The sequence below is a fragment of the Rhea pennata genome, chromosome 14 (genome assembly GCF_028389875.1).
Source record: "Rhea pennata isolate bPtePen1 chromosome 14, bPtePen1.pri, whole genome shotgun sequence".
Classification (NCBI taxonomy): domain Eukaryota; kingdom Metazoa; phylum Chordata; class Aves; order Rheiformes; family Rheidae; genus Rhea; species Rhea pennata.
The window spans coordinates 17,394,973-17,408,598 of NC_084676.1; the positions used below are offsets into that span (position 1 = coordinate 17,394,973).

Here is a 13,626-nt window from a genome sequence, read left to right on the forward strand (position 1 = left end):
AAGTTAAGTCCCAGTTTACAATTTATTATTATTTACGAAAGAATCTCGTGGGGCTTATGTTATTTTAAATAACATCAAATTTCTTTAACCAGCTCTGAGACTGTTTTGTTTCTACATTCGACAGTTCAGTTCCGGCGTGCAGTGTTTGCCTTGGTCGCTCAGAGCTGTTATAATAAGGGTTCTCTGAATGCTCTAGTCCTTCCCTTGACTTAAAGCACGGATTTCATTATAATTTTCTGTTCCACCTTTTCATTTGTTGAACAGAGCAGCACTTCCCTGAGGTGATGCTAGGAGAAGAATTTCTTAGCCTTAGTCTGGACCAGGTTTGCAGTTTAATATCAAGTGACAAGCTCACAGTCTCCTCTGAAGAAAAGGTACAGTAAATCGTGTAGCAACAGTGAATTTAAGAATGCTGGAATGTTTTGAAATCTTATACTGGAAACTATTCTTATGCTATGCTATTTAGGGGCCGTTTTCCAACAGACCTTGCATGGAAAAGAAAATTAAAAATAATGAGAATCCTAAAAGCACATAACAACGACCTTCACTTGGTTGTTCTTTATATGAAGTAACGATTCGCAGATCCATATCTTTCTGCCAAACCCTGAGGGGCAGAACTGAATTCCATCCGTCCCTGGAAAGCTCGGAGCCTCCCATCTTCTGCTGGCATAAAGCTCCTGTTACCTGCCTTAAAACCTCACCAAAAGGTGAATTTCCCTAGGTCAGGGAGGAATATTGCCTTGTGCTGCACCTTGGACCATGACAACTTAAAGGAGGTCCACTCCCCACCCCCCAAAAAAAAAACCCCAACGTTTTTCCAGTGTCGTCCATGTCTTTAATGAAAAGAGGGGGGAAAGGCATTGCTTGCTGCTGTTTTGTGGTTTGAAATGTTCAACACATCTCTTGTGCTCTGAACTAAAATGAGACGATCAGAAAGAAGGATGGCCCGGTGATCACGGCGCTCGGTGAGCTCCGGGACCACCCCCGGCCTTTGGCGTGCGGCTTCTTGTATGATCTGCGGCAGGTTTGGGGGAAGGAAAACGTGCCCCTGGAGGGTCCTGGAGCTCGCCTCTGAATTGCAGGGAGATGGACGCTCGGGGAGGCTGCGGGAGAGCTTGTAGCTTCAGGACCCCGTTGAACGCCCGCGGCGCCGTGCTGAGCGCCTGGGGCCAAGCGCGTGCACCCATCCTGCCCAGCCCCGCCAGGCTGCGGGCGCGTGTGGTTCGGTCCACGCGGCACCGGTGTGCCGTGTGAGGTGCTCGTGGAGCACGGTGCGCTTCGTTCGCATCCTAAACCAGCAACCTTGGCGGCGCTCGTCGTGTGTTTCCGCGGGCCTGGGGCGAGCGTGGGCGTCTCTGTGGGGTGCCGCTCTGTGCCGCGCACGCACGGCTGGAAGGGGAGAAACGAACAGCGCAAATTCACGGCAAAATTGCTTTGCGTGAGCCCAGCAGCTTGCAAAGGGAAGTGCAAGTTTAGTAACCGATTTTTTCCAGTCCTGTGCAGCATTGTTAACAAGCTTTTATTGGCCTTGTGCCTGGAGAAATCAAAGTGCTCCCTCCCTCATCCGAGCTTTATACAATCAAAACCAGTACTTCTTCAGTTGATTTTTAGTTGATTACGCAGGTCTGTGGAAGGAAACGTAAGCATAAGTGGCACGTTCAAAACAACAGATATTAATAAAAGCAGATAAGCAAAAAAAGGGATTTGAATATAAACGTGAAATGTGCTGGAGTCCGAAGGGAAAATAAAGTGCTGAAAATTGAAGTTATATTGATAGACTGCTAATTAGTGTTAGCTGCAGGGTGACAGACGAGCAGTTTTCCCGACTTTTATTCTTCCTTTCTGTTGGGGGGTGTGTGTGTGTACTACACACCCGCACACTTGTATGTGTGTAAGTGTGTGCACGCGATGGATCAAAATTTGTCCTTAAACAATATGACGTCGTAAATAGGCAAATACTTAAACCCTCTGAGGGCTAAATTACGACAAGGAGATTTCACGAGAAGCGCTCTCGCTGCTGCTCTTACTGTAGCTCGTATTTATAATGCAGTCGGTGACCCGGAGTAATTGCACCTCTTGGAGAAGCTGGAAGTATTAGAGCCAAATCCTGGCAGGGCCACGAGTAACAGGCCCACTGGGGGAAGTATTGCGGCTATAATGCTTCTAGGTCAGGCACGTGCGCCCAAAACCAATACGTTCTCCCTTCCTCCGCCATCCCCCAGCTAATTTCAGTTGGCCTAATGAAATATATCCCTTATGCCCCTATAAATTTTGTCGTGCTTATGTCCATAGACCGTCACGACTACCAAAATTGTCTGCTACCGCAGTAACCTGTTTTAATTGCAAGGCGATGCCAACCGGGAGGATTTGCCCCTTCGTTTGGGGAATACCTGCCTTGCTGTCCCGCGCCTCCGTTGCTCTTGCTGAGCTCTGCGTTTACATAGGCTCTTTCAGGTCGGGGGCTGAAATGTTTGTTTTTGTCCCTGCTGGCTGCTTTTGCTGTAGCTGAGTACTTTGAAGGCGGTTTTAGCAATGCTGTCTGCTGCCTTCAGTGGCTCTCGAGTTACCAAAGCACACGCACGCAAGGAAACGCTTTAAAGAAGCATGCGTGTTCGTATTTACTAACGATGTGTGAAATGATGGGGCTTGGAGTGCTGGGGAAATGGCTCCTGTCAACCTGAAATCCTGCCAGGAGCCCGGCCCTTCAAAGGGTTGGGATCTGGGGGCTTGCTCCTGCCCTAGCAGCCGGGGTGCCGGGCAGAGCAGCGGCGGATGTGTTGCTGCCTCCCCTTTGCGAGCGACGCCGGGGCCGGCTGGGCACCGCCGAAACCGGCCGCCGGCGCGCGGGAGCACGAGCCGAGCCGAGCGGTGGGAGCAGACGTGGCAGCTCGCAGCCTTTAAATAGAGATGCTGGTACCTCGGATAAAGATTTTTTTTTCTCCTCTCCCTCTTAAAATTAGAAATTAGTGCCAATGGGAGGTGCCAGTCTTTTTTTTTTTTTTTTTTCCTTTTTCCCCCTGTTGTTTTTGGAGTGGGCACAGCAGGGCCGTGTCAGTGTGTGCCTCCCTGGGGAACGCGCTGCAGCCCCGAGGAGGCGCTTTATTGCTCGCTTGCTGCTTTACCCTCCTTTAAGACTTGTTCTCTGTCATCCTGATCTATAGCAGAATCTATCCCAATCCAGTGACCTACTCTGTAGCTCAGCATTAGTGCCAAAAAGATTGATGAAAAGCTTGTATTATTGGCTAAAAATTGCTTTTTACTCCTTCTGTGCTCATTTGCCATTAACAATCTCAGAACTACCATGTTTTTTTATTTGTGAGGCTTTGTAGCCAAAATGAAATAGTGTGTAAATACATACATATATATATATATATATATATATATTTTTTTTTTCATTTAAAAGTACTTAAGGGTTTTGCAGTAGTTACTTTCCTCTGTGCTCCCTATGATTTGATTACAGGGCTCCCTGTTGCTTTGCTTAAGTCCTCGCTGCTGCTGCTTCCTGAATTCCAGTGGTTCAGCAGAAGCTTTGCTGGTGTAGGAAACGAGGCTCCTTACTGCTTGCCCTGTTAGTTTTTTAAAGGATATAGATAGCTCAGCCAAAAGGAGGAATCCCCTTCCCAGCCTGCCTCCCTCTTGTGCGAGGGCGCAAGCGTCAGCACCTTCTGCAAATGCATTCGCTGGCCGCAGTTTGGGACCGAGAGCTGGTGCCCTCAGCTCCAGTCAATTCTTACGAGTCAGCCGACCGTGGGCAGAACAAAACGGTTCCTTGGGGAGTGACGGGAGGGATGGAGAGAAGGGAGAAAAAAAAAAAAAAAAAAAACTCTTTTGCAAACTGGCCTGACCATTTGGTGACCCCCGGGGGAGGTTGAAACGGAGGGCACGTCCTTGGGGATGCTCACCCTTCCCGGGGAGCGAGCACGAGGGGCATGCCCGGGTCCTCCGGGGCCCTGCCGGCGGGAAGATCCTGAGGATGATTCTGCCCGTAGATGCAAGTTTAAGTGCCAGAGCTTGATTTTGAGTCCCCGGGGGAGTACAGCTGCTGAATTTCCCAGCCAGTTCATCCTTGCGAGGAGCAGTATCCTCCTACGTGGTCCCTTGGAGCACATCAGCCTGGCCAGGCTGGTGTCCTTCGAGGAAGCCCTGGGCAGTGGCAGGGGCGAATTGAGCCCATCTTGGTGGGGGCCGTTGCGTAGCAGAGCGTGCAGTGCTCCCTGCGTAGCAGCTGCTGCTGCGTGGACTTGTTTGTGCACCCTTTGCCTCTGAGTTACAGCCGGATGCTTATCTGAGCTGGCTGGATCTGGAAACGAAGCGGGAGGTTTGGGGCTGGCCAGCAGTCCCGCGCGCCCTCGTCTCCGGCGGGAAGCACGCTGGCGGCGCTAGCCGTGAGGTGAGAGCGCTGCGTGGGGACTGGCGGCATCCGAAACCTGCCGCAAGGGTCTTGCTGCACCGGTGGTCAGCTTGTCCCGAAGCTTTTGTGGTTTTGGGAGGACCTGCTGAAGTGACGAAACATGATCGTGATCGTAGCAACTTAACGTGGGAGCGGAGCCCTTCGGCGGTAATCGCTGTGGCTCGGTTCATGAATAATGTCCAGTGCCAATGTCAGAAGGCTAATGGAGTTTCCTGGCTGCTTTCCACTGCTAACGCAGCAGAGGTATGTTGTTGTCCTGGACCTAGGCTTAGCTTTGAGAGTGAAGCAGCTCATTTAGATAGGAAGTTGCTCGTTAATATGCATGGAAAGCTGAACTCCTCGCTGCCAGGTCGCTTGTGCTCTGTGCATGCTATCATGAGGTTTTTCTTCTGTTTGATAGAGATCTTGCGTCTCCCTCCTTAGGTATCGCAAATCACAATGCCTCTGATTTTGGGGAGGCAGCTGTGCAAGCCTCTTCTCTTTTCTGCACTAATTGTACTTTATCTATGTAGGTCTTTGAAGCTGTTATTTCTTGGATAAATTATGAGAAGGAATCTCGCTTAGAGCACATGGCTAAGCTGATGGAGCATGTTCGCCTACCCCTTTTGCCCAGAGATTATCTTGTACAGGTTAGTCGGAAAATAAATAATTAGTACTTGCACTTAAGCTGACAGTAGTGCATTAATCTCTGGCTTGGCTATTTGCTTCTGAGACAGGTAATTTGGCTTGTCACTGAGTCTGTAAATAGAGGACTAAAGGGAAAAACCGTGTGGTTTCTAAAAATCAGCATGTGGGGTGGGAGCCTTCATGTAAAACGTAAACTGTGTTCTGGGCAGCACGGAGAGCAGAGCAATACCTAGAAACTGCCCCAGGGAGCTCCTGCCAACCGTGGTGAAAGCATTTAGAAGCAAATATCTCAGTATTTTTCATGAGAGAATACTCAGGTGGTGCTGTTACAGTGGCTACAAAAAGTGGCTACAATTGAAATAAAATTGGTATACACAAGGTGAACCCATGATATCTCCCCTCACAGCTATGTCTTCTGATTTAATAAAAAATACTACCTCTCCTCAAAAATCCCGACTCAAATAAAGCGAATTACTTACTTTGTTCCCAGATTCCATCCTGGTGAGTTGTACTCTGCTGAGATATTTGCTCTTAAGGCTTTAGACAGCTGCTAATTGCCTGACAGAGGGTGGCAAAGTAGAGGCGGTGCTGCTACTCCTTAGTTATCCCAGAGGAAAGCGAGCTTGGATGTTAATGCCTGCATATCTTTGGAAGGAGCTAGAATTGTGCGTCTGTCTTCTACGTTTGATTTTGTGTTGGTACTTTGGGAGCGCTGTTCCAATTTTTGTATGCTTTCTGCAAAACTTCGTGTGAGCAGCACCATCAAGTGCTTCAGCTTAAGTGATCTTTCCTGTGTGCGTGTTCTCAGACTGTTGAAGAAGAAGCTTTAATCAAGAATAACAACACGTGTAAAGACTTCCTTATCGAGGCCATGAAATATCACTTGCTTCCTCTGGATCAAAGGCAACTGATAAAGAATCCCAGAACGAAGCCGAGGACTCCAGTTAGCCTGCCAAAGGTAAGCCCAATCCCCCTCCGAAAAGAGGAAAGAAAAGGTACCTTTGTATCTGCTGACCTAATTATTTCTGGTGGTCTCTTCTGCCTTTGAAAGGAGCTTGTGTTGCTTCCCACTAACTCCTAGTCCATTTGCATTTCAATGGCTCGGAGCCCATTGAAGGGAAACCCGCAGTGGCGTGTGTGCTGTATTTCCCATGTGTTGTGACCAGTCCTCGATCCTCTGTGTTGTGGGAGCAGCGTGGAGGAGTGGAATTGCACAGAGGACGTGCCATACCGGCTCCTTAACACTGGCGATACTTGGGACTAGTGGTGTAAATGTGCATGAAGCCTTATCGTCAGCACTGGCAGAACCACGGATGCAAGCAAAATCAGTTGAGCTGTTAGCTTTGAATGCAGTCAGTTAAGACATTGAGAGTTTAGGCCAGGGGAACCAACTGTGCTGTGCAAGAGCAGAAGACTGCTGCTGGGGGAATGAGCGTGCCGTTATCTGCTGGGGGGTGTGCAGAAATAACTCGTCTGGGTAAGATGATTCGTGTCATCCTTGGAAGCGTTTTACTCTGTCCTCTGGTATTGCCTCTGCCCGGCTCGGGTATATAGCTAAGTTGGATAAACCCCTAGAAGATGCAGTCTCTCCTTTCCTAAGTGCAAGCCTCTACTCTTAAAACGAGTTGTCAGTCCCGAGCAGTCTCGCGAGGAGTCATAGCTCCTGGAGCCATGACCTCCGTGGGGTGGGAAGGGCTGGAGGCAGACATCGGTGGTGCTGAGGGACCGGCCGAGGCTTCTGCCGACGCGTAGCGCTGTACGTCGTGCCCTGCCGGAGAGGGTGCCGTAGGTTTCCTCCTCGTTGTTTTGTCGATGTACTCAGAAGCCAGGAAGGCAGGAAACAGCCGTACGCCGGACGTGTGAACGGGAAGTCTGAAGCAAGTTTCAATAGACTAAGCAGCTACTGAATAAATAAACCTTGTTATGCTCTGCATTTATCCTGGAGGCATGTGATGCTCTCGCCTCTGCTTTATCAGCGAGTGGAAAAATGACAACAGCAAATATTTCCCCGTGCATAAGAGAAAGGCGGTTGGCATGTCTCTCAACAAACTGTCACTGAAGTTATTAATGAGCGTTTCAGAGATTGTAAGATGTCAAAACCACAGGGTATTATTTTTTTTTAACTGTAAATCATACTATAAATCATAGGGAGCTTATTTTGGTGAGACCGCGAATGAGATCTGCACTATGAGGGGATGTGGAGGTATTTAGATATTGGACTTGGGCTCTTGTGAAATCCCAGCTCTGCAGAGTGCATTGCGTGCCTTCCACCTGCTGGCACTTCACCAAAATTGGTCAACGTAGTTTTGGGGATATCGTGATGGGCTTATTCAAGGACTATGTAAGTTAAGGATGAAAATGAGCAGTGAGTCAGGTATTTTAGAGGTTCTCAACATGTGCTATACTGTGACTTGCAAGTACAAAACCAAATCTTCTGCAGGTGTGTCCTCCCTTCATTTTAACTGTAAAGAAAAGGGAGATGATGGTCTTCGGTGATCCAGTTACTGAGAAACTTTCATCTTATCTGCTGGTCCTGCTAATGCTGGATTACATTCTGCTGTCAAATTTCTTAATTCTATAGTTGTGTGAAACTGCAGCTTTCTGTGGGGGAGTGTTACACAAATAGTAGTCAGGTTGTTGATTTAGATTCGATTTGCTTTCTAATGTCTCGTGTTCATCTGTGGAGCAGACATTTCTATTAGTGTTCAGTCTTCCACTATCTTCATACTTCTAAAACAACCACGATAGGGGTTGAATTCATTACCTCTGCAACCTCCAGTGACAATTTTATCCTCTCAGCTATGCACAACTGCCTTGCGGAGGCTAAAGACAGAGTTTTCCAACTACTCTTTGACTGTGTGTGAAGCCAGTTCTACCAGCTCCTTGGCCTTGTAAAAATCAGATTGTCTTGGATAGTGTTTGCTCTTGCTGGTTTGCTGTGCTGTGGTAAGGGGAACGAGTCCTTCCTCCTGATAGCTGTGGTGGATAAAAGCAAACGTGTTCAGGAGCAAGGACAAATTGAGTGGCTTCTCAGCAAAGGCATCACAAGTGATGTGGACTCTTATCTGTGTGCATGTGGTTCATAGCAGTTGGCATAGCAGGTGAGATGAGAGGGTGGGAGTCAGAAGGAAAATTGGTCTCCCGGTGGCAGAGTGGGAAGAACCATGGTGCACACAGTCTGGTTCTGCTCACTGCTCCGTGAGCACCCGCTGCCTGTCACTGCTGGAAGTAGGGTCTGGGGCAGCTGGACCTTAAGTCTGACCAGCAGAGCACTTCTCACGCTTCTGAGTTTTGCGGTTGATCAGCTTCAGTTAGATCTTCCCTATGCAAGGAATTTAGAGCTGAATTACTGGGTTTGCATCAGTACATGTTTTAGCCAAAGGTCTTAATGAAGCTGACAAATTGCTTCCTTCTGCAGTCCACCCACAGCCCTGCACCCCTGCATCTGTAATAGTCCCAGCGATTTCCCTGAGTGCCATCTTCACTGCGGGTGGCAATACAGCTGTCGGGTCTTACTTACTAAGCAGCGTCGATTATCTCCATGGTTGTGCTAAAAATAACGACTAAACCGTGGACCAGCTATGGCAAATATGTTGGGGTCGTCTTCACTTAAAAATACCTCTGCAATGAGTGTTCTCTGTGTCATGCTACAAAGTAATTCTGTTTTTCACAGGGAAATTGGGCAGGTTGCCCGCATCAGAAGAGATGAGGAAGGGTTGATGGGGGCAGCTATATTTAGTGTGATTCAAATGGCCATAACTGTGTGCAGGTTGTCTTTTTTATTTTTATTTTTTTTCACTGTAATAGATTTGTCTGAAATAACTGTCTCTGCAGAAGCTCGTGGTAGGCCTTCAGCATCCAAAGAGTATGTTCTCTAGGGCTGAATTACGTTGACAGTATTGTTGGCTGCAGCTCTTGACTGGGTTATGCCAATGGATCCTTTGCAGGATGCAGCTGCTCTGGCTGGGACGGAGATTTTCTAGCTCTCATCTTTCCTCTCCAGGTGATGATTGTGGTGGGTGGGCAAGCGCCCAAAGCCATCCGCAGCGTGGAGTGCTATGATTTTGAGGAGGAGCGATGGGATCAGGTTGCTGAGCTTCCCTCCCGGAGATGCAGAGCAGGTAATGGGAATGCTTGCTGCGACCCTTTCTGTTTTCCCAGCACAGCTCTTAAGGGCTGGACAGAAGGCTGATCAGCTGACGATACTTGTTTTCCAAGCGACTGTTTGATTTGTTTTTTCCCAAACTGTTTGTAAAAACCACTTTAAAATCTTTCCCCTCTTTTATCAGGTGTGGTATTTATGGCCGGCAACGTTTATGCCGTCGGGGGCTTTAACGGATCTCTACGGGTGCGCACGGTGGACGTGTACGACGGCGTGAAGGACCAGTGGACGTCCATCGCCAGCATGCAGGAAAGACGCAGCACTTTGGGCGCTGCTGTGCTGAATGATCTCCTGTATGCAGTGGGTGGATTTGATGGCAGCACTGGTAGGTGGCCGAACAAAACTGGGCAGACCCTTACTGCAGGGAACGTTTTCAGGGCCTGCTGCAAAGATTGCAGAGCTTTGCTAAAATCCCATTAGTAAGGTTCCAGCTCCCTTCGGTTATGATTTTTTGAAGCAAATGAACAAAAGATTGGATTTGTTGTGCGCTGTAACTAACCACATGCGCATTCTGACCCGTCAGTAATTGCAGAGTGCGTCACCCTATCCGTTTATTTATTTTAGTGATACGATTCTTTCAGTTTTGTTCTACATGTGAATATGTGCCTTCTGGGCTAAAAAGAGCATTTTCCTGGTGTTAGATGAATTTCTTGCATGGCAACTTGAATCAAATGCAAACAAGGCATCCGGTGGGGTGTGTGTCTGGGCAAACAAGGCATCCGGTGGGGTGTGTGTCTGGGAGTTGTCATGGTATAACTGCGTGCTTAGATTCGCACCTCTGCTGTACAGCTTGGCCCCGCTGCTAAGCCCCGAGCTCACTGTTCGGTGATCAGTAGAATAGAGGGGTGCCCGGGTTAGGTTTTAAACCTTTACATGGACACTACTACTCAGAAGGACATGGGCAGTTGAGCTTGGAGGCTAGACTCTGTTCCACCTTGCTGTTCCCAGCACGTCAGTCGGGCAGCAGTCCCAGGACGGGGGCCACACGGTGACGGTTTTCCCGCTGCTGAATCAGTGGTGTTGACGCGAGGGGAGCAGATGACTGTGACGCAGGAATGTGGGAGGAATTACGGGCTTGGGAGGAGGTGGAAGGCAGATGAAAGTGCAACACCAATCTTTTTCTCTTCTCTTTTTTTTTAATTAGAAAACCTGTGTATCCCCTTTTTAACTAGGTCTGGCATCAGTTGAGGCCTATAGCTATAAAACCAATGAGTGGTTTTTTGTGGCTCCCATGAACACAAGAAGAAGCAGTGTTGGAGTTGGAGTTGTGGAGGGTAAGAAAATTTGGCAGCTGTTTCCATCCAGCAAATGTTACTGATCCAAGCGGAAGCCTTAAGTGTTTAAGTGCAATAGGAAGGAACGGCAGGAACTGTTCTCTAGACTATCTTCCGTTGGTAAAGATTTATTTTATATGATTTAATGGCTATGACTTTTTCCATTCTTTTCTTTATCTTCATGAAAGAGAGTGTGCGTGACTCTCGAAGAGCCTCAGACCCGTTCTGGACCTGGCCATGTCTCCTGAATGCCACTAAGGGTTTGCAGGTGTCTTTGCATCCTTATTCTTTCCGGTCTGCTCGTAGTGCTGAAGTCTGGGATATCTATGGCCAGTATGAAGTGTTAAGGAAAGAGTGTTAAGCAGCGTGTGCTGTTGCTGTCAGCAGGCACTGTGAGAGGATATATTTCTCCTAGATGTAGGAGAAAGATCAATTTAAATAGGAACTTTTTTTGTTTTTTTGATGCACAGTCATTCCTGAGGCAACTGGAAAAATTTTATTTGGCCTCATTTTTAGCATAACGCAGCAATTTCCCATTAATCCTGTGCATAGCAGTTGATGGCATGATCCTTGTTAAACTCTCTTTGAAGTGGCTTGTTTTGACCTGTACAAATGGGAAGTACGTGAAAGATGTTTGTGTGAGAAGAGGGAGAAGTGAAATGGGAATAAATATTGGTTGTTCTGCTAAATTTGCTTGTTTGTTTAAGAAGTATCTCCTTTAAAGTTGTCCAGTGCCTGTGCTTGTGAAATGCTGGGCTGTTGGTAGTCATTGAGATTTGCTAAAGCAGGTCCATCACTTGAATGCTAAAAAAAAATTTTAAATACATGCCTGTGAGATGCATTTCTGTGAGCAGGTTTTCTACTGGAAGCATACAAAATCCTTCTCATTAGCTTTATTTGAAAGAACAAATGAATATTTCATCCACTGGGAGTCTATGATTAAAAAAAGAAGTGCATATATGATAGATAAGAATAGCTGATTGCATTGGTGTAGGAAAAAAGCTGCAGCCTGTAGTTAATCCAGAGTCTTCATCTATGAAGAAGGTTGATCTGATGTCTGTAGGTACTGAAAATGTCTAGTGATTGATAGAGGCCAGGGAACTTTACCTTGTCTTGCTTTGTTTGGCACGCTTGCCTAGATTCACTGAGTCGCACCAGGCGGATTGAAACAGCAGCAGAAATAAGCGTTTGAAATGCTTACAAGGATAGGAAAATGTGAATGAACTTGCCTGTGCCTATACAGAAATGCAAAAAAAAAAAAAAAAAAAAAAAAAAAAACCTCACTAAATCTTACACTCAAGCATGCAACAGGATGGGTAAAGATTCTCTGGGCCTTGTATGGGCACCTTCATAATATTCATCTTTGGAAGGGCTAACACCAGTTGCAGATAGCTTGAAATGCCAGTGCAAACTGCATGGGGAGAGCTGGCACGTGAGTGCTTTTTGGAGGAAACCCGTGGCATGCTTCTCAGAGTGCATCTCAAAGGCGATGGTGTCTGCTCCATATGTAAGCCTGGCAGCCGCAACTTAACAAGTCTCGTTAGCAAAACTGCTGCCAAACTTGCTCTCTTGCTGATCCCTACTTCTTTAGGGGAGAGGAGAGCAGAATTGCAGACCTATTCCCCACAAACTGCCCTATGCTGGTCGGCAGCGGGGCCTCTAGGGAAGGCAGTGAGTTGGAGCTGTGTTGGAGAAGGGGGTTCAGGGACAGGACCATTGCGTGGGGACATGCTTCGCAGAAGAGAAGAGCAAGGCTGTTCTTAGAGTCTTAGAAACAACACGGAAAGAGGAGGATGGAAAAGTGCAAGACTGTAGGTGGAAGCTGCTGTTGAGAGTATCATGAGATGAAGAATTATATATAGTGTGTTTGTGTCCAGACTTTGCTCTCTCAGATTTAGAATTAGTCTTGTTCACGGGTTCCATACAAAACGTTGGGGTAGAATTTTCCTACGTGTTTGTTGAGCTCTATTGTAATGCTTATTTTTTTGCAGTGTCTAGGGAACTCGGTCTTGAACCAGAATGCCTGAGTGTGCTAGGAGCTCTAGAAAAGGACCACAAAAACTCTCTCTGCCCAGAGAGCTTATAGCTAAATGCAAAAGACAGCTGATACATGGATAATACAGGGTGGTCAGAAGAGAATATTGGTCAAGTCTATGAATGGTGGTGCATCAGCCTTAACTGTTTACTGTCTAGTGTAGGCTCATATCATCTGATCATACTCTTCTGGTCTCTGTAGGTGGGTATTGTCCAACTTTGATTCAGTTGAGGAAGATAAACCATGTTGTGAGTTTCCCGTGGTAGCTTCCGTGCTGTGATCGCTTGGTACAACTGAACTTGAATGCTGCATTTGCAGCATTGGTTCACTTTGATGTGACCCAGATTCTTCAAAACTGGGCCTAGATTTGCAGGCAGGTATATTAATATAGGAGGTTACGTTTGTTTATTGATATTTATTGCTTATGTGATATCATAGCTAGTGTACAGTATTGACCTTTGAAAGCTCACCTGGCCATGTAGCACCCAAACAGGAGGAAATGCTAGATCAGCAGAATGCGCTCCAATTTTACGTCTTATCCTGGGCCAGCAAGTCATTGGGAAAACCCCCTGGGGTTTTGGCTCTTAATTAAGCTGCTCTGCTCTGACATTTCCTTGTCTTAGCTGACAGCTTAACTGCTTAAAAAGAACAGGCCCATTTGTCTGTGAATCTGCTTCAGATCCTCCTGGTGGGAGTTGCCCCAAACACCCTAGCAGGTTTCGGCAGGTCTCCCAGGGCCTCCCGCAGCAGGGATCTGTCCTCACCTGGGGCCTCCAGACGTGACGGTAACATAGATCCGTTGTAAAGGTAATGCCAGTGCCAACGTGCATCTCTTGCAGGTAAGCTCTACGCCGTGGGGGGCTATGACGGAGCGTCCCGTCAGTGCCTTAGTACCGTGGAGCAGTACAACCCGGCCACAAACGAATGGACTTACGTCGCGGACATGAGCACGCGGCGCAGTGGTGCAGGTACTGCCTCCGAGACGGGTCCCCTAAGGCGGGTAATCCCCAGCTGCTCTTCTTTTTGTAGAAAGCGAAGGAAAGAAGTGTTTTTTGCATTGCTGGGCTGGCAGGTGAACCCTGTTATTCCCTCCATGAAGGGAAAAATTCATAATTGC

General features: G+C 47.5%; 1 protein-coding gene across 10 annotated transcripts in view; it reads left to right on the forward strand.

The window, feature by feature from the left end:
* The window catches only part of KLHL3 (kelch like family member 3), a 56,127-nt gene that overhangs the window by 33,805 nt on the left and 8,696 nt on the right, over positions 1–13,626 (forward strand). For 7 of the 10 annotated variants that reach the window (XR_009959860.1, XM_062586979.1, XM_062586981.1 and 4 more), the window contains 7 exons: positions 265–374; positions 4,924–5,040; positions 5,847–5,996; positions 9,042–9,159; positions 9,328–9,525; positions 10,373–10,474; positions 13,349–13,477. Coding sequence is in view for 9 of the 10 variants with exons in the window: in XM_062586979.1 (XP_062442963.1) it covers positions 265–374; positions 4,924–5,040; positions 5,847–5,996; positions 9,042–9,159; positions 9,328–9,525; positions 10,373–10,474; positions 13,349–13,477 (924 nt within the window). In the remaining variant the exon portion in view is untranslated. The remainder of the gene's footprint in view (positions 1–264; positions 375–4,923; positions 5,041–5,846; positions 5,997–9,041; positions 9,160–9,327; positions 9,526–10,372; positions 10,475–13,348; positions 13,478–13,626) is intronic. The other 3 variants (XM_062586980.1, XM_062586984.1, XM_062586983.1) reach the window with 3 other exon arrangements.